The sequence below is a fragment of the Phascolarctos cinereus genome, unplaced genomic scaffold (assembly GCF_003287225.1).
Source record: "Phascolarctos cinereus isolate Bilbo 61053 unplaced genomic scaffold, phaCin_HiC Scaffold_726;HRSCAF=1367, whole genome shotgun sequence".
Taxonomy (NCBI): domain Eukaryota; kingdom Metazoa; phylum Chordata; class Mammalia; order Diprotodontia; family Phascolarctidae; genus Phascolarctos; species Phascolarctos cinereus.
The window spans coordinates 14097867-14125218 of record NW_027556098.1 but is presented as its reverse complement, the minus strand read 5'-3'; the positions used below and the strand labels follow the sequence as shown (position 1 = coordinate 14125218).

The 27352-nt window shown below is 34.3% G+C and overlaps 1 protein-coding gene across 2 annotated transcripts in view; it reads right to left on the bottom strand.

Annotated features, from left to right (window-relative positions):
- The window catches only part of ANOS1 (anosmin 1), a 236766-nt gene that overhangs the window by 70348 nt on the left and 139066 nt on the right, over positions 1–27352 (bottom strand). For both annotated transcript variants that reach the window (XM_021006244.2, XM_021006243.2), the window contains exon 4: positions 2383–2605. In XM_021006244.2, the coding sequence (XP_020861903.1) occupies positions 2383–2605 (223 nt within the window). The remainder of the gene's footprint in view (positions 1–2382; positions 2606–27352) is intronic.

Here is a 27352-nt window from a genome sequence, read left to right as displayed (position 1 = left end):
AGAATTCAGTTAGTGTGTAACACATCTTGAAACTTACAGAATCAATTTTCAATTTCTCCCCTACAGAAATCATTTATATACATGGAAAACATGTTTGTCAAACACGGCTTTAACTATGGCAAATTAGAACTGTTTTATTGAATTTGCACAAATTAGATAAGTCCAATTAATTTTAGTATCCACCATCAATCAACAATATTTATTCAGGACCTGCTATGTGCCAGGAACTGTGTTAAGAACAGAGGATGACACTAAGACTAATATGTCTCTTCCTTTGAGGAGTTTACATTCTAATGTATGACCATACATACAGAATATGTACAAAAGGAATGGGGCAACTAGGTGGTGCAGTGCATAGAACACCAGTGCTAGAGTCAGGAGGACTTGAGTTCAAATCCAAGTTCAGACACTTACTAGCTATGTGACACTGGCCAAGTCACTTAACCATGTTTGCCTCAATTTCCTCATCTATAAAATGAGCTACAGAAGGAAATGGAAAACAATTCCAGTATCCTTGCCAAGAAAATTCCAAATAGGGTCACAAAATGTCAGACATGACTGAAACAACCAAACAACAAAAGGAATACAAGGGTGTTTGAGAAGAGAGCACTAGGTACTGAGGGGTGACACTTGAGATGAGTTATAAAGGAAACTAGGACAGAGATGGGAAGGGAAAGCCCTGCAGGCATAGATAGAATGCTAAAAGTCCTGGCAGATCTTAGGATGCTCAATATCTTGAGTTCGATGCATCATGAGGCAGTATCTTAGAAAAGTCTTGGAGATGAGAGATGGAATGTTTTGTGAGAAGAATAGCAGGTACACCAGTATGACTGGACCAGAGAGTGGGTAGAGTGGAGTACCATGTAAGAATAGAGACAAGGCAGGAAAGGGTCAGGTTGTAAAAAGCTTCATATACAAAACGAAGGAGTTTATATTTGATCCTAAGACAATAAGGAACCACTGGAATTTATTGCATCAGTGGGAGTGGGGTAGGGAGTAGAGAGGTTAAGTAATGAATCCAGGATTGAATAGGTAGTAAGCCACAGAGCCAGAAGCAGAATGAGATTCTCTGATTTCAGATCCAGTTGCTCTTTCCCAATCCTACCCCTTGCTGACTTGTAAGTACAAGGAGAGCTTTTGACATATCCATGGGCTAGAATAGAATCTATGGAATATGTAGGTATAACAGCTCAACATAAAGTAATAAACACTTTGTACTTCTCTCTGTTTTAACCAGGCATAAACAACAAGCACCTAAGTGATGCATTTCCCCATTCTTTTTCAGTCTTCATATTATCCAAAAGGCAGATCAAATGGCATCTGTCATAGTATTAGCATTCAAGGACTTGAATCATTATAGATGTGGCTCAAGAGACCTTAGTAAGCTTTATAGAAATAGCTTAGCAACAGTTAATGTCAAATAATCCTTAAGCCAATATGATTTAACCCATACTAAAATTTCAATATGACCATGAAATCTAATATTTCCTCTAATCCATCATGACCAAGAAGGTTAAAGCAAGACTATTTGACTTGTAAAACAGACTACAAAGAATGAGTTCAGCCATTTTATAAAAGTGATTACTAACCTCAAATCAAATGGATCCCAATTCTTTGGGAATAATTACTAAAGGATCACTTGTGACTCAAAAGTAGAGTGATAATCTTAAGACAATCATGATTTTCTACAATTTCTTTAAAAACAGACATATGTTGGAAGAGTGCAAGTTAAAATTAATTAAAAACTTGATTTCATTAAAATATGTTATTTTGCAAAGAAAAAAACTCGCTAATGTTTTAGAATACTAAGTTAAAGGATTTCAAATTTATCTAATAAGATTCTTTCTTTGATACCAGCAGTTATAATACACAATTGAGGTATACAGAGTTTTTTTAAAGACTTCTGTTTCACATTTCTTGTACAAATAAACTTCACAGCTTGTTTAGTCGCCTACTGGCTTAATAAATATTTGGTATGCCACAGTACTTAAATAATTACATTCCTGAAAAGTCTCATTGCAGTGGCAAACAGTTTTATTTAAATACGGCCACTTAACATTAAGCTGTTAAAATGGTTCAACACTTCTCATTAGGGTTAAACTAAACAAGGCTTTCTGTGCAAGGCCCAATTTGCTCTTCATTCCCTGTGTCCAATATCTATGGTTTACTGACATCTCAAGATGTCTATATCTTAAGGTGGTTTGTACAACACACAAAAGAAACACGTAGTAGCTTAACTCCCCCCATGCCCCACATAATCTCTTCCTCTAAGATTTCAATTTTCTCTGTGTTCAGAAACTACAACAAACTAGCAATTTCTAAGCAGCTTTGTTCATGAATCAAAGTTCAAGTTCCCTTCAAGTGCCCAATTATGATCTCTACCTTTGTATAGGTTTTTGGGGACTTGGCAGGTATGTCCACATCCATTTGAACAACATTTCTTCACCCCAGAGCATTCATTGTCAATCTCACAACTTTCCACACAGGCAGCTGCAAAACCACTGGCCTTCTCTGGTGCTGGACAATCGCCTTGCTTCACTGACAGAATGTATTTCAGGAACTCACAGCTTGTTAGGCATTCATAGTTCTTCTTGGGAAAAAGAGGCTAAAAAAGAGAAGGGGAAAGGGAAATACAATCTTCAGTTAAAGAAAAAAGCTTTCCAAGCCCAATGTAGGGAAGATTTCCTAAAACTTTCCTTGAGAATTCAAATGGTCCTTTAAAAAAAAAAAAGAATGCAAACCCAGCTTTCAATCTACTAACCACATGCCCACTTAAAGATGATGGCATGTAAAATACCATGGGCTAACTCACTAAAAGAGGAGCACCATAGTTTGGAGATGTGTCTTGCTTTTACCTAAGCTACTTTGTTCCTCAATTTGTGCTACTTGGTTTCATAATTGCCTACTGTTTGAATTAAATCATTCATAAATTTGGAAAGTACTACTTAATCCACTGCTCTGATAGATAACTGCATATCTTTTTTTTTTCTGTTAATGACAAGGCACCCAAAATATTTTACAAGCAATCAGCTCAGAAAATTATTCACAATGGCTAAGCAGGTCTACTTGAGGGATTCCTTGAATCACACAAAAAGAAAAAATAATTATTGTTATTAGCTGGTATTTACATAATGCTTTAAGATCTGAACATGCTTTACTAATATATCATTTTATCCTCTCCACAACACTGGGAGGTAGATGCTATTATTATATCCATTTTTACAAGGAAGAAAACTGAGGCAGTCAGAAGTTGTAACTTGCCCAGTGATTGAGACCTAACTAGAACACAAGTCTTCCTGACTCCAGATCTAGCTCTATCCACTGTGCCACCTATCTATATTTGTACTGATAATACTGACTTGTGTTAGAAAGATAATTTAGCAGATTTCAATCCTATTCATTATCTGGAATCAAGCTACAGGTTTTACTAACTAAAGAATTTATTCTGAAAATACAATTTGTATTTTTTAAACACAAATAGATATTTAAAACAAATTCTAAAACAGATATTTAAAATGTCATTTATAATACAGCTGGTGTCATACTAGCATAGTCACACTCCCATATATTCTGTTTGACACTGGACTGACTCAATAGTCAAAACTTTAGTTAACTACATTGTACAAGTACAATTTTCTATATGAAGTTCAGGTGAGTGACTATAATCAATTGTCTACACCTTAATGGCAATGGGTAATTCAAATCTGACTTTCAAATCTAAATACTTTCAAATCTAAAAATAATTGAACGTTAAACTTTTTGAAATCTAGAGTTAATTGCTTGTGAATAGCTCACAAAAATATAATATCCATTTTGCTATACCTTTTCTTATTTAATTAAGGATTATATTCAAAACGGTAAGACCATTATACTCCTTGAAGCTTAAGTTATTATATAAAAAATATCTAATAATTTAGCTCCAGTCCCAGCAATTTATAGTATAGTGATTGATAAGTTCGCATGAAAATCAAGTACTGCTTTGCAATGACTTAGATGTGGTTTGCATGCTTTAAATGGAATGAATGATTCAAAATAATAGCTTTAAACCAATAAACAAATACAATAGCAACAACATTGACTAAAATAAGCTTAGCTCCAAAATATAAATAATAAATCCGAATGCATCAGTTCTCTAACTCCAAATAATAGAGGCTTAATAACACTTGACTATTACCTAATTGATATTTGAAAATAATTGATCCAACTAAAATTGTTTCTTTTCAAATTAACAGCTTAGCTAGTGGCAAGGGGACATGGGAGAAGAAGGGCCATGGTCTAAATTTTTAAATCACAAATTTGCAGCTAGTTCATTAAGAAGAAAGTTTATAGCTCCTTCAGGCATAATCTGTCCTCAAGCCTTTCCTCCTTGCATTTCACAGCTCATTTTTTCTGTTAGCTGCTAAAATGTGCAACTCTTTATTACTGGCCTTTGAAGTTCTAAATTTACATTCTCCCCAAAATTTCTCATCAAAGAAGAATGTTAGTAAAACTTGATCAATGGTAGAAAATTTCCAAACCTACTTCTTTCGACAAAATGGATACATTACACACATTTAAAAGTGAGTTCTTCATTATTGGCTTCACTCACTCTGACCCTGTGACCTAAAATTTCCAAGTATAAAAACTGGGATTTGTTTACTGATTGCTGACTTAGAAACCACAGCAATTTAATTGGTCCTGTGGTATAATAAAGTCAATTAAACTCAAGCGTCTTTATACAGCACAAGTTTTTACACACAGATAGCTGAACGTGTGTGATAGAGACATTAAATAACAGAGCATGTTCCCTATTACCCGTGCTAACAGAAGATAATTGATGTGCAGAGTAGAAATAACCATAAGAAATTCATACATACTTTTAGTGTGTCACAGACACACACACAGACTTCAATTCTGTTGCATGTGGTTGCAAAACACTAATATTTCAGACAAATGTGGAGCCATTAAGTTTGGAGAGAAAAGATAGGGCTGGATTAGAGTGATTCTGGTTTTCAGCTATGGGTGTCCTTTGCAGGCACCTAACTTCAAGACAATCAAGTGAGGACAGGCATAGTGCTTTAATATAAACTTCATATCTCCCCTAAGCCTAGCACAGTGCTTTGCCTACATTAAGTATTTTAAAATGTTGAATGGGATTGGGCCTTGTCTTATAGTAGAAAGATCAATATTAATCTTTTTTGTTAATTTTTAAGTTCATTTTAGTTCATTTTAAATTAATTATCTTAAAGTAGAAAGTAGAATTAGATTCCAAGTAAAAGTAACTGTTTGTTACAGTGGATAGAGCACTGGGCTTGGAGTCAGGAAGACCTGAGCTCAAATTTGGTCTCAGATACTCACTAGCTGTGTGACCCTGGTCAAGTCATTTAACCCTGTTTGCCTCAGTTTCCTCACCTGTAAAATGAACTGGAGAAGGAAATGACAAACAAAGAAAACCCCACCTGGGGTCACAGAATCAGACAGGACTGAACAATAACAAAGTGTAACTGAGTTGGCATTTAACCTTTGTGGACTTCAGCTTTCTCATTTTTTTTTTGCTTTTTTTTTTTTTTTTTGGTGAGGCAATTGGGGTTAAGTGACTTGCCCAGGGTCACGCAGCTAGTAAGTGTCAAGTGTCTGAGGTTGGATTTGAGCTCAAGTCCTCATGACTCCAAGGCCAGACCTCTATCCACTGCGCTCCCTAGTTGCCCCAGCTTTCTCATTTTTAAAATGAATGATTTGGACAGCTAGTCAAAACTAAGCTAAATCATCTAGATCTCTATAATCTCTTTAATTCTAAATTATGTGATGTAAGCCAAATATTAATATTTTTATCATTGCTGCTTTAAAACAAATAAATGATTGTCCATGGAAGGAGGATTAGATGCTTGCTGCTTGGGCACAGAGTGCAGAACTATATTAATGGATGTGAGTTGTATGGAACAAAATTAGGTTTAGTTTTAAGCAAAATATCTTTAACAAATTAGTTGAGTCCCAAAGTGGAATGGGCTATGTCACGAGAAGTCGTATGTTTCCTGCCATCAGAGATATTCCAATGAAAGCAGTAATACCAAATGTTGTGGATGTTGAAAGGGATTCTGTCAGGTGTAAAATGGCCTGGGTGACTTGCAATGTCCCCTCCACCTCTTAGATTCCATTACTAAATTATAGCTCTGTGTTACCCAGATAAATTTCTCAGCTTTCCACATTGGCTTCCTTCCTTTGCCCTCCTAAACTCTAAGAAGTTACTGAGGTGCTTTATACATGGGGCATATTTCCTAGTGCCATAAATAGTATTGAAAGATATATCTCTGTGTGTGTGTGTGTGTGTGTGTGTGTGTGTGTGTGTTAGGGAATGCTTAAGTGTGAATAGGAGTGGAGCAAATGGACAGTAGAGGAATTTGGCCTGGGCACTCAGTGGGCTAGTACAAAGTTGTTTTTTCTATATGATTTACATGAAATGAGGGTTATGTAGCTGAAAGTATGGCACACAATGTAAACCTCTCATCCCTTGAGAAGGTATGAATATTTATTGAAAGTCACTGAAATACACATTGCACTAAACAGGAAAATTTTGGGAAAAAATATTTCTCCTTCACATAGCATTTTAAAGTTTCAAAAAAAAATTTCCTCACAAAGAACCTTAAAAGGCACTGAACAGAGGTATTACTATCTTATATTAATATTAATATTATATTAGTATAATATTATATTACTATTACTGAGCAAACTAAAGCTTATAAATTACGATATCATGATAGTGTTCTTCATAAGTGAGAGACAACATCTAGAACTCAGGTATGAGAGACAACAACCTAGAACCCAGGTCCCTCTGATCCCAAGTTTGGTGTTCTGTCCACTATACAAGCTAAAATCTAAGAATTTTTCTCAGTTCCAGGCAAAGTGTTATTTGTAATGATGAAAATGAATTTTAGTAAGAATAGTGTAATAGTTACCAGAGAGACCATAAAATTAGGCACATGTCTAGCCTGATAAATTAAATTAAATGCGCAATAGTAATAGGTCCACAGAATTTTAGTAGGAAATGCTAGAGAAAACAAAATTCCTTTCAATAACTGGAGTTAAATAAATATATACATAATTGAAATACAAGTTCTTAATCTATTTGCTTCTGATTTTCCATTTATTGTTCAATCACTCACAATAAAGGCTTTGTTATTTGTTTGGATAATAAATTACAAACTACACTGGATTTTATTTGAAATAAGTTTTTTCCCCCAAGCATTGTACAATTTTGGAAAAAATGAAGAGGGAATAAACAAAGAATTAAAAAAGTAACATTCCTACTGAGTAAATGCCTTATACATTAATCATAATATCTCTTAATTATCTTTGATTTAAGTTTCTCTCATGCCTGATCCTTCCATTAAGAAAAAGGTAAAGGATTCACTATCCTAAATTAATAGTCTCTATACTTTTTTTTTTATCATGCCACATTATTAGAAAAATCTAATAAGCATGTACTCCCAACATATTAGTATTTTCTTATTTGAGAATTTCATACATATTATCATAATAATATTTGCACACATAATAAAACTTATGCAAAAGTAGAAATGAAAAAAGAAAACTATAAAGATGAAATAGCATTTATTCCTAGAGTCAATAAGGAGCCACTGCACATTGTTGAGTATGGGAGTTATGTGGTCAGAGCTGCATTTTAAAAATATAAATTTGGAGCTTCTGGTCAAGATGACAGCCTGTTAACGAAAAGACAGCTCAGTTCTTACATACCTACTCTAGCAAAACCCTGATACTCTTACCAGACCAAATAATGATCAAGAAATCACATGAGAAACTGTAGTAATTGAGTCTTCCACCCCCAGAATTTCATATAAGGTCATTCAGAAGCCAAAGGGCAATAGAAAGGAGGGCTGCCAGCAGAAGCAGAGAAGAGAAGTCTCAAAGGTACACCGGAGACTGGCCAAGGACAGGTAAGCCTGTAAAGCTCTGTGTCTATAGAAAGTTACTTTACAGAGATCCACAAAGAAAATTCCAGGGCGTTCAATAAACCCTCAAGTAAGAAGCTTGGAGGCTCCCAGAGTGGTAGCAGAAAGTGATGATTGTTACCACACTCCAGGTCCAGAAGTTCTAAGGTCAATAACACTCTATTCTGAGATGCCAGCGAGAGCCCTGAAGATCCATTATATTGTTCCTCAGAAATCCATGGGGGTATAAACCCTGCAAAGTACCTAGAACCCAAGAAAAGACCAAGCAAAGGTGACCACCCAGTCCAAAAGCCAAAAAATGCAACAGGGGAAAAGAATGGTTCTGGAATAAAGCCCTATTCAGGAAATATGGACACAGAGATTAGCAAATTTAAAAAAAAAAAGCAGTGGCCAGTATTAAAAATTGGTGTAGACCTACAGATCCCCCCAAAGTTGGAGTAAGTAACTCTGCAACAACTACAAATAGAGACTCAAAGTAGATAAATAGACTTTTTACAAGACTATATGAATAACTAAAAGAAATAAAGCAAGAGATTTAAAAAAGGAAATAAAACTCCTGAGGAAAGAATTGGAAGGAGAATAAATGGCTTAAAAGAGAAAGTGGCAAACCTTACCCAAGTAATACATGGAAAACTAGAATAGATCAAATAGAAATCGATGACTTTATAATGATATTAAAAGATTAAAGAAATAGCAGGAAATCAAAGATGAAATTTAAGTTCAGAATTAAGATAAATATTTTAATAAATCCAAACATTAAGTGATGAGGGCCTTAAAGTGGGTAGAGACAGAGGAAATTAAGAAGAAATATTTTGAAAGAAGAAATTAAAATTGTTATGAGAGGATAAGAAAGAAACAAAGGCTAGATGATGATTATGATATCATCACCATCATCATTATCACCATTATATCATGTTCTCATCTTCTTCAATGAAGCTATTACAGAAGTAATCCTTCAACATTTAGAATAACCTGATAGCAAGAGCTTAATAAAGAACTATTTGATTGACTAATTGATTTGTCCAAGGTCATCATTACCCTGCTATTATTCTTGTATATTTAATATTCTGCAGACTATTTCACAAGTACATAAAATAGTTAGTTTCTAATTAAATAAAAGTTTCTGAATATAAGCTAATTTTCTAAATTTTAATAAAAGCATCTGCAGAAAGAATTTCTGGGAAAATATTGCTAGAAAAATACCTCATGCTGTCCCCATATGGTTTCTCCCGTTAAGTCTATTTTTTGAAAACTTTTCATTCAAAAGTTTAGAGATTATGAGCATTTGGTATATCAACATCTATTTTAAAAAGAAACATTGTTATTAAATTGTAAAATATTATGTTCTGGTGGTTGTGGGAAGCAGTTCAGTGTATGATAATCATTTGATGTCAGTCCAATTTTTTGTTGAATTCTCAAGTATATTTTGAGATTCATACTTATAGTTCAGCATGTAATCTATTAGTTTATGAAAGAGAGTGAGCTTCTGATTTCTAATCTAGCCACCAAGTCAAATCTTGCTAGATTTTTAGTAGGTGTTAAATTTTTTCAGTCTGAAGTTACGTATTTCACAATTTCTACCATTCTTTATATAAACTATAATAAGTTTTGGTTCCTTAAGAATAATTTATCTATAATTTCTGTTGGTAATGATTTGATCCTAAATTACCATCACACTTCTTCCCCCTACCTCCACCACTTCTATAAACAAATCTACATCATAAATTATTGGTTCAGCATTTCTTTGCCAACATGTCAATTGAGGGGGCAGCTAGGTGGCGCAGTGGATAGAGCGCCGGCCCTGGATTCAGGAGGACCTGAGTTCAAATCCAGCCTTAGACACATAACACTTTCTAGCTGTGTGACCCTGGGCAAGTTACTTAACCACATTGACTAACAAAAAACAAAAAACAAAAAAAAATGTCAATTGAGTTCAAGCAAATATAATCCCTGGAGAGCTCTTCGATTCTTTCCTTGGATATGAGCCAATTCACGGGTTGCCTACACAAATAAACAATTTTTGATTCCATTCAACAAATTCAATTGTGTATAGGTCATCAGTATTGATATTCAGTGAAATAATGACACTTTGTTATAAAAGTATCTCTGTTGTGTTTTTTTTTAAACATATTATCATGTTCTCTGATGACATCCAACCTTTTTTTTCGCTTTCTCTTTTTTGGTGAATAAATAAAGCTGATTTAATATAACAACCAAGTTTTTCATTAATACTGTATGAGTTCTTGTTAGGATAGTTTCCAAATCAGTTTATAGTTCCATAAATATATGCTAAGATCAGTACTGTGTCAAATGAAATGCTGTTCTTATTCAGCTCTGATTTCAGAATGTCCATACTCCTTTTTGAATATTCAACCACAGCTTTCTCTTTAATATCTTTGTTCATCTTGTCTTGAAGAAATCAAAGTATTTGTAGGAATTTCCTCCATTTATTGGTTCAGTGTGGCCTTTGAACCAAAACCTTCAGTCTCTCTTTCCTTGATGTAAATTAATAATTTTACATTTATCGAGTCCTAATGACATTTTTATATCATCAGAGAAACACATGACATGAAGGAGCTAGCTGCTTAATGTATTTTTGGTGGACACATATATCTTGATGCCATCCATGTATATCAAGTGCTTTGGGCTGACTGCCTTCTAACTTTGGAAACTACAATTATTTCTATTTAGAAGAGATGATACGGCATTTAAAGATGCGTAAGATGGTATTAAGCTACCTCCCTGAAAAAAATGCCACATTTTATATCTATTTTCTTGACATTATTATGTTGGTGTCATGTTTTCAATAGTTTTTCTCTAGAAATAAACAGTTTTCCATGTGGGTATCAAATACTCTGTTATTCCCATTAGACTTAGGTTAATTTTATATATTAGCAATACATACAAGTGCAGAACTGAACAGTGATAGTTTCTGAGCCAATAATTTTGGATTTTATCTGGCTCTGCTCCTTTCTAGGTTTAAAGAGAATCTAGAGTATCAGTCTCCTTCTTTGACAGAACAGTCCCAGCATTCGTTATATTAATATTTCATAAGCTTTCTTTTTATCATTTGAACCAACTTGCATTTTTGTTGTGTTAAAATAACTGACATTTTATACATGACCAGAAATTTTCTACATCCTACTTTTTGGACAGGTTCTGTATAATTCCATTCTTTATTTCTCAAGCCTTTGTAGTAAATTTTGTAATTGATTTTGACTTGTTTTCCTCTGCGTTTCCCTTCACTGTTGATTAAGGTAATATGAATTTTCTGATATTTGTATTTTTAAGATTCGTTTCCTAATATTTATTTCTTGTTGACTTTAATTGAGTGATATGACATTCAAGTTTTCAGCTCTGTGTATCTTGCTAGATCTTGATGTAATCTTCCATTTTCTTCCATTAGATCTATAATAATTTTCTCAAGTTGCTTCTTTTATGGTAGTGTTTTGTACCTGTCCTTTGGAGAATTTCTTGAGAGCTCTGCCTTTTCTGCTGTGGCTCTAACTATAAATATGACTCTTGAATATACTGCTATGCACATGTCCTAAAATTCTTTTATCCTTTCTGTTAAATATTATTGGAGAACATTTTCATTCATAATGATTGGAGGATATTTTTTTAAAAAATTATTGTTTTACTATATTTGGTCTATTGTTTAAGTTATGTCAGATTGAAAAAATGCTTTTTGGAATTCAAGAATAAGTCTGTCAATCTTTTCAAGACTACTTGAAAATTTGTAGATTTTGCCATCTGTTTTCATTATTAAGGTAGGCATAATTTTATAGATTTGCATTAAATAGACTTTTCAGTTACCTCAGTCTTCAAATTTTCTCTCTTCAGATTTTAGTAGCTCCTCAGTTGTCTACCCTATCTTATGGAGAAATGGAATCAGACCTGGTTTCACAACGAGGAAGAACTTGGTTCAAATCCCACCTCTGACATATCCCAACTGTGCGAAAATGGGCAAGTCACTTAATATTTTTTTTCATGCGTTTGTGTAATAATAGTGCTTAAACTAACAAATGTTTTTCATGACACCTAAAACTTAGCTAACCAAATCTATACAGAACACCAAGAAAAATTTTAATGAACCTGCAGTTTCTTTTTTTTTTACTTAATAGTATTTTATTCTTTTTCTAATTACATGTAAAGAAAGTTCTCAAAATTCATTTTTGTGAGATTTTGAATTCCAAATTTTTCTCTCCTTCCTTTCCCTCTCCCCTCCCCAAGACAGCAAACAATCTGATATAGATTACAGATATAGATACAGATAGTACAATCATGTTAAACATATTTCCACATTCATCATGCTGTGAAAGAAGAATCAGAACAAAAAGAAAAAACCACTAGAAAGAAAAAATAACAAAAAAAGTAAAAACAGTATGGTTCCATCAGCATTCACACTCCATAGTTCTTTCTCTGGATGTGGTTAGTATTTTTCATCATGAGTTTTTTTTTGATTGTCTTGGATCAGTGTATTGCTGAGAAGGGCTAAGTCTATCAATCAATAGCGGATCATTGCACAATGTTTCTGTTACTGTGTACAATAGTTCTGGTTCTGCTCACTTCACTCAGCATCAGTTCATGCAAGTGTTTCCAATGAACCTACATTTTAGACAACTTTTTCATAAATTAGGGGAATAATGCATGCTAATATGCTAAAGCATAAAACATCAGACTGAAAATGATGATGAAGAAAAAATTAGCTTAATATTGACTTTTGAAGTCAGAGTAATCTATCTCCTTACTGCCTTTCAATATTGTCTGATTAGGAAAGTATATATGCTACCTAATGAAATCAAGGAAGTTATTTAATGTTAAAAGTCATTGAAAGTTATTGAGCTTCTTTTTTGGTGGGAGGATTCAGAATTGGTAATGGCATAAGAAAAGTTACCTTTAGCCAGCTTACAACCTAGATGTCTTTTTTTCCTGTGATGGCAATTCACAACTGCACATCACATGTTCAGAAGAAAATATGAGTGCTAGATGTTATAAATACATATACAATTAAATTCAACTAGGAACACTTATTTCAAAGGAAAGAACTTTTATGGAAGACAACTTAAGTGTCCTTTAATTTCCATGTTATAATGATAGTGCAGTATAATCTACCTGCATTACTCATATCAATGCATTAAATGTTGTATACTAGTTAGCATGAAAAACAGAGCATTCTAACTTCAAAAGTTACCAAATAATGAGGGTGGGAGGAAAAATAAACTAAGAAATGTATCTGAAGTTAAATTTTCTTTCCCATGGATATACTATCTAAATTCATCTAAATTGGAGTGATAGCTTTCCAGTTCTAAAGGCAATATGATCACTTTAATAAGAAGCAGAAATATTAATAGTGATGCAAACTTCAAAGAAAAAACAATGAGATTTCCATGTAAATATTAGTTCGTTTCTTATGAATTGTGTCTATTATCCACCACAAATGATTTATTTCAGTATATTGTATTTCTACATCTGACATAGAAAATAAAATAAAGTATAGATCCTATATCAAATTGCACACCATCTTGGAGTAAGGGAGGGGAGAGATGGGGAGAAAATTTGGAACTCAAAAATCTTATGGAAGTGAATGCTGAAAACTAAAAATAAATAAATATTTTTAAAAGAAAGAAAGTAAAATAAACAACAGTTCTTGAGTTCTTCCTTAAAGACTGGTCCAAGACTCAGAATCCAAGATAAAGGTAAAGCAAAGTAATTCTGGAGAAGATTCTGAAGGTTTAAGAAAAAACAATATACCTCCACTCTGCATGGCCCATAGCTATCATATTTGAACAGCTAATAAATCTGCCTACAATCAGATTTGTGAGTATGTGACTCATGTATGTGGTTTTATGCAATAAAAATACTCCAAATTTTTTTTTTAAATCAGTGTTTGCTGTGTATCAGTTTTGTAATTTATTTCTACCTTTGTTCAAACAAAAACTTTGAAAAAGAAAAGTTCTGTTCTCTTCTCAGAAATCTGTCATTTGGTCGAACTCTATGCTTTGGGAATGTAATTGTATTAGGATAATTTATAAAATAGTAATTAAATAATGATAATAATGGATCACATTCTCCCATTCTAAGGCAACAGTCAACAGAACTCAAGTCTGCCCCACCCCACCTCCACTTCCAGAGATGGTGACATAGGAAAGCAGGAAAGAGTTGAGGGGAATGGGAAGTAGCTGAAGTCCAGGCACAGGAGAAATTTCCATGAAAGAAGAAAGAGTCAAAAAGTGAGCAATTGGGAAAAGTAAGAAAAAAAGACTGAAATTACCAAAGACCTCAGAAAGAAAACTGTTTAAAACCTTGAGTACAAGCAGATAAACCAACAAGAAATAACAAAAGGGAATAGCCCCAGATGATCTAAATGGGTACAAATGTCTCTAAATAAATATATTGCAAGACAAAAGAAAATAATCAACAACCAGTGAGGCAAAAGACTCTGAGGATTCTCAATCATGGAATAACTGAAGATTGTTGAAGAATTATTCAAAAGAAAAATAAGAACTCTGAAAGTAGAATTTTGACCTGATCAGAAGAAATATTTGGGAGAATAGGAAATCCTGAATCCATGATAGCAAATTTCACTTTCTTTTATTTCTTTATAAAAGAGAAAACTGATTGAAAATGTAAAAGATAGAAGTAAAGAACACTTTATAAGAAGAGAAGCAAAAAAAAGTGATATTACTATTAAAAGCAAACATGATCTGTACATAAAACATATTGACCTTGAAGACAGGCTACACAAAGTTGGTTTAAGGGATTATAGATCTCCCAGAAGAATATGACAAGTAAAAAAAAAAAACCCTGAATGCCATAATGCAAGAAATAGTAGGAAAAAAACTGCCCAGAACTTCTGAACACATACATGAAAAAGTGTCAATTAAAAAAAATCAATAAATCATCTCCAGAAGAAAAAAAAAGAAATGATCAGAATTCACACAAATTTTTGCCATTTAGCAAAATACCCAATTCCTCTCTTTTGACTTCCTCTGCCACTTATTAGCAAAATTGGCTTAGGTCTTAATAGCTCACATATTTTACTTTTAGATTTTATAGAAGCTTATTCATTTTTAGTATTATTAATTTCATTTTTAAAAAAGATAAAATGTAGTGCTAATAAAACTAAAAAAGCAGATAGACAAAAAAAGTGGTTTAAACCAGCTTGTAGCATGAAAAAATAAAAGGCCAAATCAAAATAAACTAGCAAAAAATGAAAAAAATTATAACTATTATTAAGTAGATGATTTCTTTCATTTTATGTTTTAACCATCTATATTTTCCAATATACATCTTAGTTTTTCCCCTCCCAGAATGCTATTGCTTCAAACAAAGAATAAAAAAGTGGGAGAAAAAGTTCAATCAATAATACATCTACTATGTTTATCATTATATGCAGTATTCCACACCCATAGTTTCTCATTTGTACCAAGAAGAGAAGAAGGTCTGTTCTCATATCTCTTCTTTAGGGACGAGCCTGATATAATTTTCCAGCATTCCTTTTTCAGTTGTTTTGTTGTTGTTTCTTTTCATATTGTGTCATTATATATTTTGTTCTCCAAGTTCTGCTTACTTCATCACACATTAATTCACGTGTTTCCATTAATCTCTATATTTATTATACTAGTCATTTCTAATAGCAAAATAATATTCCATTACTATATTAAGATGAATGTCATGTAATGTACCTGGGCCCCAAATAATTTTCTAAGACAAGTTAGAGATCCTCATTGGTACATATACATTTTCCACTAGAAATGTCCTATTCTCACAAGAAATACCTCCATGCCCCAAAATTCTGTTTTATAAGAATCTTATATATTATATATGCCAAGGAAAAGAATTGATTTGTATGAAAAATTAATATCTTGTCTATTAAGAGATACCATTGCCAAGAACTGTTAGGTTAAATAAGTGGTTCCAAAACATTTAATTTAACAGTTCTAGTTTTCAGTAAAAGGGAACAAAGCTGGTCCCTTCTTTCTTGCTACAGCTTCTTTGTCACCCAACAACATAAAATGTCAAACCACGTGGAATCAGAGCCTATTCAACTTGGTGGATATATGAAGATCACACAAAACGGCATATCTGACCTGCCCAGCTGAACAGATATATTTCCGTATGAATACAAGGAAATCTTATCCATAGAATCTAAGAGCCACTATCCTTTTCTCATATCCTTGGATCTTTGGACTAATGAAACTTCCTTTTTGTTAATTGTTCAAGGACTTAATGAGTGCCTCATTTTGTCCCAGAATTGAACATGAACTAACATTGTGCCAGCATCATGCTGCCCTTAACAATGTTCTTTATATGCAAAAAATTATAATACTGAACTACTCTGAAAAAGCACACAGAGGAAGAATACATGGAAGATACTTGATAAATATTTGCTAATTGATTAATATAAGTAAATACACAGCATAGCAAAATGGATGAGAACAGTCTTTGAAGTCGAGATCTAGGTTCAAGAACTACCTCTGACATATATTAGCTATGTGAACCTGGGCAAGTCACTGAAATCCTCATTGGCCCCAAACAATTGTCTAAGGCTATAAATAGGGTAGCTAAGCAGCTTTACTAGTACAGGAAGTTCCTGATTAGGAGCTTCGTATATTGATGAAATCACAAATCCAGTACTAACAACAACAGCAGCAGCAAAACAAAATAATTTTAATAGGTAGGAAACACTAATAACTGGAACTATCAGAAAATGCCATGAGCAAGAAGTGTTACCTTAATTATGCTTTGAAGTAAGATAGGGATTCTAAGAAATAGGTGAAGTAAAAAAAAAAGCATTCTACATATGGTGGCAGTCTGTGCAAAGGCAAAATGATAAATGTTTTATATGATGAATAGTGAGTAGGTTATTTTAACTGGAATGGAGAACTATCAAAGGGGAGGTAATATGAAGATTATAAAGGGAGATGAGAATGAGATGGTAGAATGCTTTAAATTCCAGACTGATTTTTTTTGTATTTTTTTGTATATCATTCAATACAGTACCACTAAAGCTTTCTGGGAGAATGACATAGAAAAATCTGTCTTTTAGGAATACCAATGTTGTAGACACATACAGATTTATGATATAGAGGAGAGAGTGGAAGTAAGTAGGGGAGATATGACCTTTCACCATGTTTTATTTAAGGTGAGATGTTGCCAGTGTATAACTATAGTAGTAGCTTTGTGAATGGAAAGGAGATGGAAGTCAGTAATGTGAAAAGGAAATTGAGAAGACTTGCAATTGACTGGATATGGGAAGTTAGGGAAAACCAAGAGTCAAGAATAACTCCAAGATTGTAGACCTAGGTGACTGGGAAAACAGTGGATACCTCAATAGAAACAGAGAAGTTTGTAGGTTCATCCAGTCCAACCCCCTTATTTTACAGATGAAGAAAAAGAAGTGTGGAAAGTTCACTGTATATGCCCACTGTCGTATAGGTAGTGAGTGAAAAGGTCAGAATTTGAACCTAGGTCCTCTGACTCTGTATCCTTTAAACTTTCACTGTCCAGGTTACAGTCTGTGAACAAGGACCACAAGGTATCATTCTTCATTACCAAGAGCTATTCTACCTCAGATTGACATACAAAGTAGTCATTAATGTATCAGTCTTCTCTTCAAAAACAAAACAAAAACAAAGTATTGGTAGAACTTTTCTATAAAGGAAAATTTCATCTTAATCAAGAGAATAGTATGTCAAATATAAATAAACATAAAAAACTTCTAGCTAAATATTACCAATTCCAGTACTAAGAAAATGAGATTTTAAATATATCTGAATTTCTTTTTTTAAGGCTTAGAGCAATAAACCTCAAATGATTTTTAGAACCTTTAAGGGTGATCTCAATCCTTAAGGGATTCCAGAACTTTAAAATCCAAATTTAAAAAACAACAACAACAACAACAACACTGTGCTATCAAAAGACTAGAAAGACTAATCAGTTTCTGTACTTCTCAACCTTACTCTGGGAATTCAGAAGGAATCTAGAAGTTGGTTTAAATTTTTTAAAAACTGGTTAAATATATTGAAGAAGAAAGGTTTTATTCTATCATTAAAATAATTAATTTTCTTTTTAAAAGTCACTTAACCTTCATGGTTTTCTCAGTTTTCACTGCTATAAAATTTGATCTAATAAAGATAACCTATTTTATATGATTGTTAACAAGAGAAAGTAATAAAAAGATCATAAAGTATACTGAAAATGTGAATCAATCAATATACTAAATACTAAGCAGATTCAGATTCTATCGCCATCTCTACCACTAAGATCATTGAGATCAAAACTACATGCTAATGGATGTGCAATAGCCCTTTTACACAAAGTAAAAGAAAAATTATTTAATGTTACCCTAGTTGCCTGAATGACTTCACACATTTTCCTAAAGAAATAATATTAGAATTTCACTATTAACAGTGTTTAACAGAAGAATTTCCTAATAGGTGGGTCCATTTCAGAACATAGACAGAGGCTTAGTGATTGAAGTATCAAAATACTTCATCATAAGATGTTCTCATCTTTCCTTTGACACATGGCCCAAAGATAAATTTATAATAATGTTGTGGTATAAATCCCTTCTCCAAAAAGTCTAAATTCTGTAAGCAATCTCACCAAAATTTCATAATATGCACATATACATTATATACTGACTAGCACTGTAGTATTTCTTTTCTTTAGAGAGAAAATTACTGTTCAGATGTATTGAAGCAAAATATTACCTTATCAGGAAAAGAGTCAACATGTTATATGCTGAGCCACCTAGAATAAACTAACATTTAGAGCTTTTCTTTCTCCCTTCACATCTGGAACTCATCCTGTCCATACTTATTTCTAATCAGCTCTTTTATGTACCTTTAAATGCTTTACAGAAGATTCCAGACAGGTGTAGGCTGTGGTTCAATTCCTAAAGAGGAATGTTTGATCAACCAACCTGGATTTTAAGACACATAACTAAATAGCACAGCAGTGGATGGAGAAACAGCATTTGAATAAAAGAAATCCCAACAGCAGACAGCTATAAACGTCTAAGTCTACATTCTCAGACTCACAGGTGGTCTGTGGTAATGCTAAAATTTGAAGTCGTACTGGAAAATGTTGACTTAAATGAAAACATGAGAGAATTTATGTACCTTTGTGGCTCCATAGAACTGTAGGGTCTCTCAAATGATACCGCCTGACCCCTGGAAATGACAGTAAATACCCATCTGGGTCACTGTTCTAAGATCTTGATAAGAAGGGCTCTGAGATACTGTGGTTGAAGTTTGTGTTTTCCAGATACTGTTTAGGACTAAAACCTTTGCAGAGGTCTGTATCTTAAAATATTCCCTCAATAATTTTTCTTCATAACGTATTTGGATACAAGATTGTTGGGTCAGTTTTTTAAGGTGGCATCTACATGGCACAATGGATAAAGCTCTGAGCCTGAAGTCAGGAAAACCTAAATTTAGATCTAGACTCAGACATTTCTTAGCTGTATGATCCTTGGCAAGTCACCTAAATGACTCAGTTTTTTCAAGTGCAGAATAGAGAAAATAATAGCCCCTACCTCACAGGATTGTTCTGAATATCAAATAAGATAACACTTATTAAATGTTTCACATAGTATCTGTCAAATAGTAGACACTTAATAATTCTTGTCCCCTTCTCCTCTTTATTTCCCCTACTCTGTACTACTAAAGAAAAGAGAGGGCAGTAGAAAATTTCAATCCAAGAGGAGAGAGGTCCCAACTAATATAAAAATTCATCTTATAAATTCAGATAGATCTAGATAGATCAATACCCACACATGTATATGCAGTGGTTCCCAAAAGTCTTACTGCAGTTGTAAGTTTTGGGACATTATTAATATTATATTTTTCATTTACAAAAGAAAACAGAGATCTACTGGAGTGTCTTGTTCAATCTTGGCCACCGCAAATCAACTTTATGTTTGTTGTTCAATTGTTTAGGTCATGTCAAACTCTTCATGACCCCATTTAGGGTTTTCTTTGCAAAGACATTGGTGGATTGTCATCTCTTTAGCAGCTCATTTTATAGATGAGAAAACTGAGGCAAACAGGGTTGAATGACTTGCCCAGGATCACAGAGGTAACAAGTGTCTGAGGCCAAATTTGAACTCAGGTCATCCTGACTTCAAGACCAGTGCTCTATCCACTGCACCTAGCTGCAAAAGCCTATTTCTTTGACATAAAGATATTGACAAGTTAAAGAGTATCTAAAACCATAGGGGATGGGGGAAAATCATAACTTGAAAAATCCTCAATTTTAAAGACAGAAGAAGAAAATATAATTCTAGCTCATAACTTCGAATGTGAATACATTAAACAATTCAATAACATGAAAGAGAGTGGTAGATTAGATAAGAAAACAAAACCCTACAATATGTTGCTTACAAGAATTACATTTAAAAAACAAAGACATACACAAGATAATATGGAAGGGGTAGAAAATAAATTTAATATGCATAAAGTGAATCCAAGAAAGCAGTTGTCATCATGCTAACAGACAAAGCAAAAACAAATATCAAAAAAATATAAAAAGAATAAACAAAAAAACTATACTATGCTGAAGGGAAGTATAGAAAACAAACCAATATCAGTAATAAACTTGTATGCTCCAAATTCTTTAGGATCCAAATTCACAAAGGAAATATTATCCAAGCCTCAAGAAGACACAAACAGTAACGTAATACTGACAGCAGACTTCAATTTCCTTCTAGAAGTTCTGATTTAGTCTAACAAAAAGATAATCAAAAAGGAAAATATGAAATTGAACAAATTTCTGGAGAAACCAGAGTTAAAGACATAGTGCCTTCCAAATGGGACAGCAAAAGAATATACATATTTCTCTGCAGCACATGAAACTTTTACAAAAATTGGTGGTGTACTAGGGTACAAAATAAAATGTAAAAAAAGCAGAAATAGTCAATACATCCTCTACAGACCATAATGTAATAAGAATAGAAATTGGTTCAGGGACCACAAACAAAAGATGCAGACCCAAATGGTGATTCAACAAGAAATCTTAAATAATGAGTGGATCAAAGAACAACTCAAAGAAACAATGAATAAATGTAAAAGAAAAATTATAATGATGAAATAACATACCATAATTTCTGGATGTAGATAAAGTAGTTACAGGGGAAAATGAAATCCTTGAAATTATGTATCAACAGAATAGAAAAAGAGATGATTAATGAATTAAATTTGCATTAAAAAAATAGAAACCCAACAAGTACACAAACCTAAAATTAGCACAAAAGAGGACATAGTGACAGAGGGAAACAAAAACAAAGCAATGATAAATAAAAATAAAAACTTTTTTTGGGTAAATGCCTAGTAAATCAATATGCCATTATCTAATATGATTAAAAAGAAAACAAAATCAAATCAATAAAATAACAAAATGCACAAAGTGAAATCACAGCAAAATGAGAAGAAATAAAAAGATTAAAGAATATATCATGCAAAGTTATATGCTAACATAACTAAGAATACACACACACACACACACACACACACACACACTTTCAAAATTAAAAATACCCTATCAGAAGACCAGATAGAGATTTTAAGTAACCTGATCTCAGAAAAGAAAACAGATCTAGCTATAGGGGAAGCTATGGTTAAGGGGGAAAAAATCCATATACTCCACAATATTTATAGCAGCACTTTTCATGATAGCTAAGAATTGGAAACAAACTAGAAGCCTGTCAATTGGGGAATGGCTAAATAAATTGTGGTACATGAATGTCATGTGCCATAAGAAATAATGCACAATCAATACAGAGAAGCATGGAAAAATCTATATGAATTGATGGAGCATGAAGTAAGCAAAGCCAAGTATACACAGTAACTACAACAATGTAAATAAAAAGAAATATGACACACTAAAACATCAAAAGTAAACATAACAATTATAAAGATCAAGTGGGGTGCAAATGAAGAGACATGAAAAGACATCTCCAATCTTCCCCTTTGTGGAAGTGGGAGGTCTACAGTTATACACATTTTACCTGTTATTAGACTTTTTCAATATATCAATAAGTTGTGCTGACTTTTTTTTCTCTAAAAAATATAGTATTTGTCATATGTGACAGCACTCTTGGATGGGGAGATAGAGGGACACATATGGTACTATGGTGATATAAGAAAAAGAAAACATCAATGAAAACTTGTTTAAAAACTGCTTGGTATGTGATTTATTATCAAAATTGTACCAAAAGAATTGTAATGTCTTACAAAAAAAAAAGATTTATCTGGAAGTGAACTGAATTCTCTTTCAACTGTCTTAGCTTCAGTCTATCTCATTTGCATAATGGGTCAGTGAAGTCAGTGAAGGGCTGTTGAACAATAAACAGCCTGTGCCACAGTGCAAACAGAGCCTTATGAATACTAAAATGTTCATCTCTTTAATCAAAGCCAAGCTCATTTCATAAATGGAGGCACATCAATAGGAGGGAAAAGCCCAAAGAATTAGATCCTTACAAACAATCAATATTCTTGAAATGGACCTTCAAGGTATGTGCTACTTGGCTACAGATATTGTGGCCTTCTTGCCTGACTTTTCACCATTAATTTGCATCTACTGTCCCTACCCTTCAAGATTCAATTAAGCTCTCACACAGAAGGAAACCAGAATTAATACACCTAAGCACAATTTTAATGAACTAGGATTTGGTACAGAAGCCCTTAATGTTGCTGTTGAGAGAACAGCAATTATAGGATCTGGCTGTTGCTCAGAATCTCAAGTGAGAAGAGCTTCTCCCTTGACCTTCAGCTGTGTTTTCCCTTCTCAAGGACCAAATACAGAAACATCATACTAACACCACTGCTGCTTAAGGATGAACATATATGTAAAAACAGAAATGAAAGCTGACTTGGATATTTTTACTGCACAATGTCCCTTTTCTTGGCACATGTTACAAAGTGATTCCTCCTGCAGAGATAGAGGAATAGTAGGAAATGCTAACTCAACCCACCTGTGAACTTCATCACACTGTTCAAATTCCTATTTTTACCTTTCTGCTCTCTGTTCACAACATATCTTTTGTTACCTTTCCAGAGACCAACCAAAGGAGATCTAGACCCACCAGCACATGAAAGAGAGAAAGTCAGATTCACAAATGCCAAGGAACAAAGGCCAAGATGAAAAGAAAAAGTAAAAAAATAATGCCTTTAGAAACATGATGTATGTGAGGGAAGTCAAGTAAGAAGAGAAAAATAGTGCGGAAACAAATATGTGCACTGGTCACTGTGTGACTTGAGTGTGCTTTTGATTTGATTTACTGTGTTTATCTGTGTGTATATATGTATGTATACATATGGGCACATATATGCCATTGACAAATAGAATATGAGAGCTGGAAGGACCTTATACGACATGTCATCTAACCCATACCTGAACAAGATTATCCTTCATAATGTACTCCCAAAGTTGTCATCCTCCTTTGCTTAGAAAACTTTCATGACAGAACATACTATCTACTAAGGAAGTCCCTTCTGCTTCCTTACATCAAGTTTAACTACATTTTATTCAACTTATACTAATTGTTCTTATTTTCTGTCTTCTGGGACCAAGCAGAAAAAATAAAATCCAATTCTTCTTCTAGAAGTCAGCCCTTTAAATACTTGAATAGAGCTGCCAGAGCTAAGTCTCTAAACTCCAGACTAAAATGACTAGTTCTTCCAATTTAATGAATGAATGAGAAAAAATGCAGTAAGAATCTACTATGTGACAAGCACTGTAATAAGTGCTGGGGATACAAATACAAAAGACAGTTCCTGCCCTCAAGAGAAGTATATTATACTAGGGGAGGCAATATACATAGGGAAGTCTGGAAAGGTATGGGCACTTTCAACTAAAAAGTTGCCAGGATGGTGTGTGAAGCAATAGGTGATTAGATTATAAAACACCCCACCCAGGAGCAGTCAATCAATTAACTTGTATTAAGCACTTAATAGGTATTAGGCATTGTACTATGCTCTGAAGATACAAAAAAAAAGGCAAAAGAAACTAAAATAAATATCAGTTCCCACTCTCAAGGAGTTCATAGACTAATGGAGGAGACATGACAGAAACTATGTACAAACAAGATGTGCACAGGATAAATTAGGGTTAATCTCAAAGGAAAGGCACTGAGATTAAAGAGGATTAGGATGCTTCTTATAGAATGTGATACTTTAGCTGTGACTTTAAGGAAGTGAGATAAGCCAGGAGGCAGACATGAGGGGACAGAGTATTACAGGCAAGGGGGACAGCCAGGGAGTTAGAAGATGGAGTGTCATGAGAGAAACAGCAAGGAAGCCATTTTAAGTGTATCACAGAGTCTGCAGAGGGGAACAAAGTATAAGAAGACTGGAAAGTTAGAAAAAGGTCTGGTAATGAATGTCTTTAAAAGCCAAACAGAGAATTTTATATTTGACCCTGGAGATAAAAGGAAACCACTATAGGTTAGTGAATAGGGCAGGGGAAAAAGAAGTCAGACCTATATTTTAGGAAGATTAATTTGACAACTGAGTGAAACATAGAATTGAGTGGGAAAAGACTAGAGGCAGTGAGATGAACCAGAAGACTATTACCAGAGTCTAGCATGATAAGGTATTGCACTGGGCTAGTGAAAGATCAGAGGAGGAAAAAACCAGGTATGTTATTAAAATCTGAACTTGTCCAAATATGGGGAAGGGCAATTATGAGCATAAAGAATCAAGGATGACAACTAATTTTCAAGCATATGTTACTGGAATGACGGTGGTACCCTCAACAGTCATAGGAGAGCTAGGAAATGAGGAAGGTTTGGGTGATAATGAGTTCAGGTTTTGACATGTTGAATGTAAGATGTCCATGGGATATCAAGTACATGATGTCTAAAAGGAGTTAGAGACACAAGACTTGGGAGATAAAGAAAGAGATCGTTAATGTTGGACAAGTGGATCTGAGAATTTTCTGCATACAAATAATCATTGAAACCATGGGAGCCAATTAGATCACAAAGCGAATCAGTATTGAGAAAGAAGAGGAGAGGGCCCAGGACAGAGCTTTGAGATACACCTAGTTAGTCAGCATAACCCAAATGAAAATCCAGCAAGGAGACAGAACTAGGAGAAAGGACTGTCACAAAACCTAGAAAGCAGAGAGTATCAAACAAAAGAAGGTGACCAACAGTGTCAAAGGCTGCAATGAGGTCAATAACAATGATTAAGAAAAAACCGTAAGATTTGTCAATTAAGAGATCACTAACTTTGCAGAGAGTTATTTCAGTTGAATGATGAAGTTGAAAGACTGCAAAAAGTTAAGAAGAAAGTGAGGAAATTTCAGAAGTGCAGGCACCTATTATAAACAACTTTGTCTAAGAGTTTAGTCACAAAAGGGCAGAGAGCTATAGGATGATAGCTAGAGGGGAGAGATGAATCAAATAAGGCTTTCTTTAAGGATAAACATATCTATAAGCAGTACGGAAGCAGCCAGTAGACAGGGAACAATTAAAGAATGGTGAGAGAGTAAGGATGATAGAAGGGGCAATATGATGGAGAAGACAGGATTGAATGGGATCACTTGTACAAGTAGATTGGTTTGCTTTGGCAAAGAAAAGGGCCACAACTTCATATGAAGCAAGGGTGAAGGAAGAGATTGTGACAGAAGGCATTTGAGTGAAGTTAGATGAACAGGGAAGAAAAGGGAGCTCTGCAAATGGCTTCATTTTTTTTTTCAGCAAAATAGGAGGCAAGGTTCTCAGCTGAGAGGGTAGGGGAGAGAGAATCTGTGGGAGGCTTGGCAAGAAATGAAAGGGTTTGAAAAAGCCTCTGTGGTGAATGGGATAATAAGTCTGTTAGGGAGGTGTAGAAGAATTGCCTTGCATTAGTGAGGGCCCAGTTAATATTATGTAATATAAACTTGAAGTGGATCAAGTCAACACAGTTTTGTGATTTTTCCCAGCCATATTCAGGAGCATGACAGTAAGAGTGAAAGCAGTAAAAGGTGAAAGTAAACCAAGCCTGAGATTTGGAAGGGAAAGATCTTCTGTAGCATAAAGGAGTAAGGGATTCAAGAAAAGAGGACAATGTAGAGCTCAACTGGTTTACGTAGGGATCAAGATGGGGAAAATAAGAAAGTGTAGTGATTGCAGGGATAGTATTCTGGGAAGAAAGTGGGAGATTGAGGTAATAAAGGCCATTGTTAAGATGAAGAATTTAGATTTGCAAGGCAGAGTGTGAGATGCAATAACAACAGATACAATCAGATGAAGGAATTTCATAAACGTGGGTGAGGAACTTGTGGGTGATGACGATATCAGTTAAATAACCTCTATGCATATCTCTAGAGGGCTGGAGGAATAAGCCATGAAAAATGAGTAAGTTGAGGAATTGAGAAGTGAAAGTATTTGAGGAAATATCAATATGCATGATGAAGTCCCATAGTATATAGGCAGGATTTAGGGTGGAGAAAAGACTGTGAGAGCCAGACACTTACAAGTACACTTACAAGTTCATCCTCAGGTAGTGCTATCCCAGGAGATCAGACAAATATGGGTAGTTGGAAGTGGAGAGTATATGTAGGTTATCCAGGCAGGGACAAAGCAGGCTTTGTGGAGCTGTAGGTGGCCACAGATGGTACCTGCCTGGAGTGTGATAAAAGAGCAAGGCAAATTTGATTTCATTATGGCTTATGTTTTCAGGACTGGAGGGGAAGAGACAGCTAAAGGTTGGGAATGAAGGTAAGCACTGAGGCTTTCCTAAAATAGTGGCCAAGTCAACAAGAATTTATTAGCACTTACTATGTTCCAGGCACTGTACTAAATCTGGGAATACAGATACAAACAGATAATGAATGGAGGAAAATAATATATTTTTAGAAAAGAAGAAACAGAAAAGGAGAGTGAGAGAGAAGGCACAGTGCAGAGACAAAGTTCAGAGAATCATAAGTAGTGTCTCTAGAGAAATGAAGAAGAGCTTGTCTGCGTACTTTCCTTAAAATGGAAGTTCTAGGAGGAACCAGCAAATCAGAGGAATGGCCCCAGGGCAGAATGTATTTCCAGTGTAAGAAGGTCAGGAGTGAAGGGCACTCCCAGGTGGGGAGGCTGTAGGGGCAGAGTGAACTTCCAGGGTGAGGAGGCTGCTGTGACTAGGTGGAAACAGTCCAAAAAGTCAGGAATGATGCTTAGGGAAGGATGAAGTTCCTAGAAAGGCAATCACCAATCAGGAAAGGAGGGTCCAAGGACAGAAGTCTTAGAGATGAAAGGGTCACAGCCTCCAGGGCATAGTCTCTGGTGTAGGAGGGAAGACAGCTGCCCAATGGAGGAGATGGTTAGAAAATAGGGAGGGGCATTCATATAGATGATCTCAGGTTTTTATTATTCTGGTCACCTTCCTCTGGCTGCTCTCTAATTTGTCATTCCTTCCATAAATGTA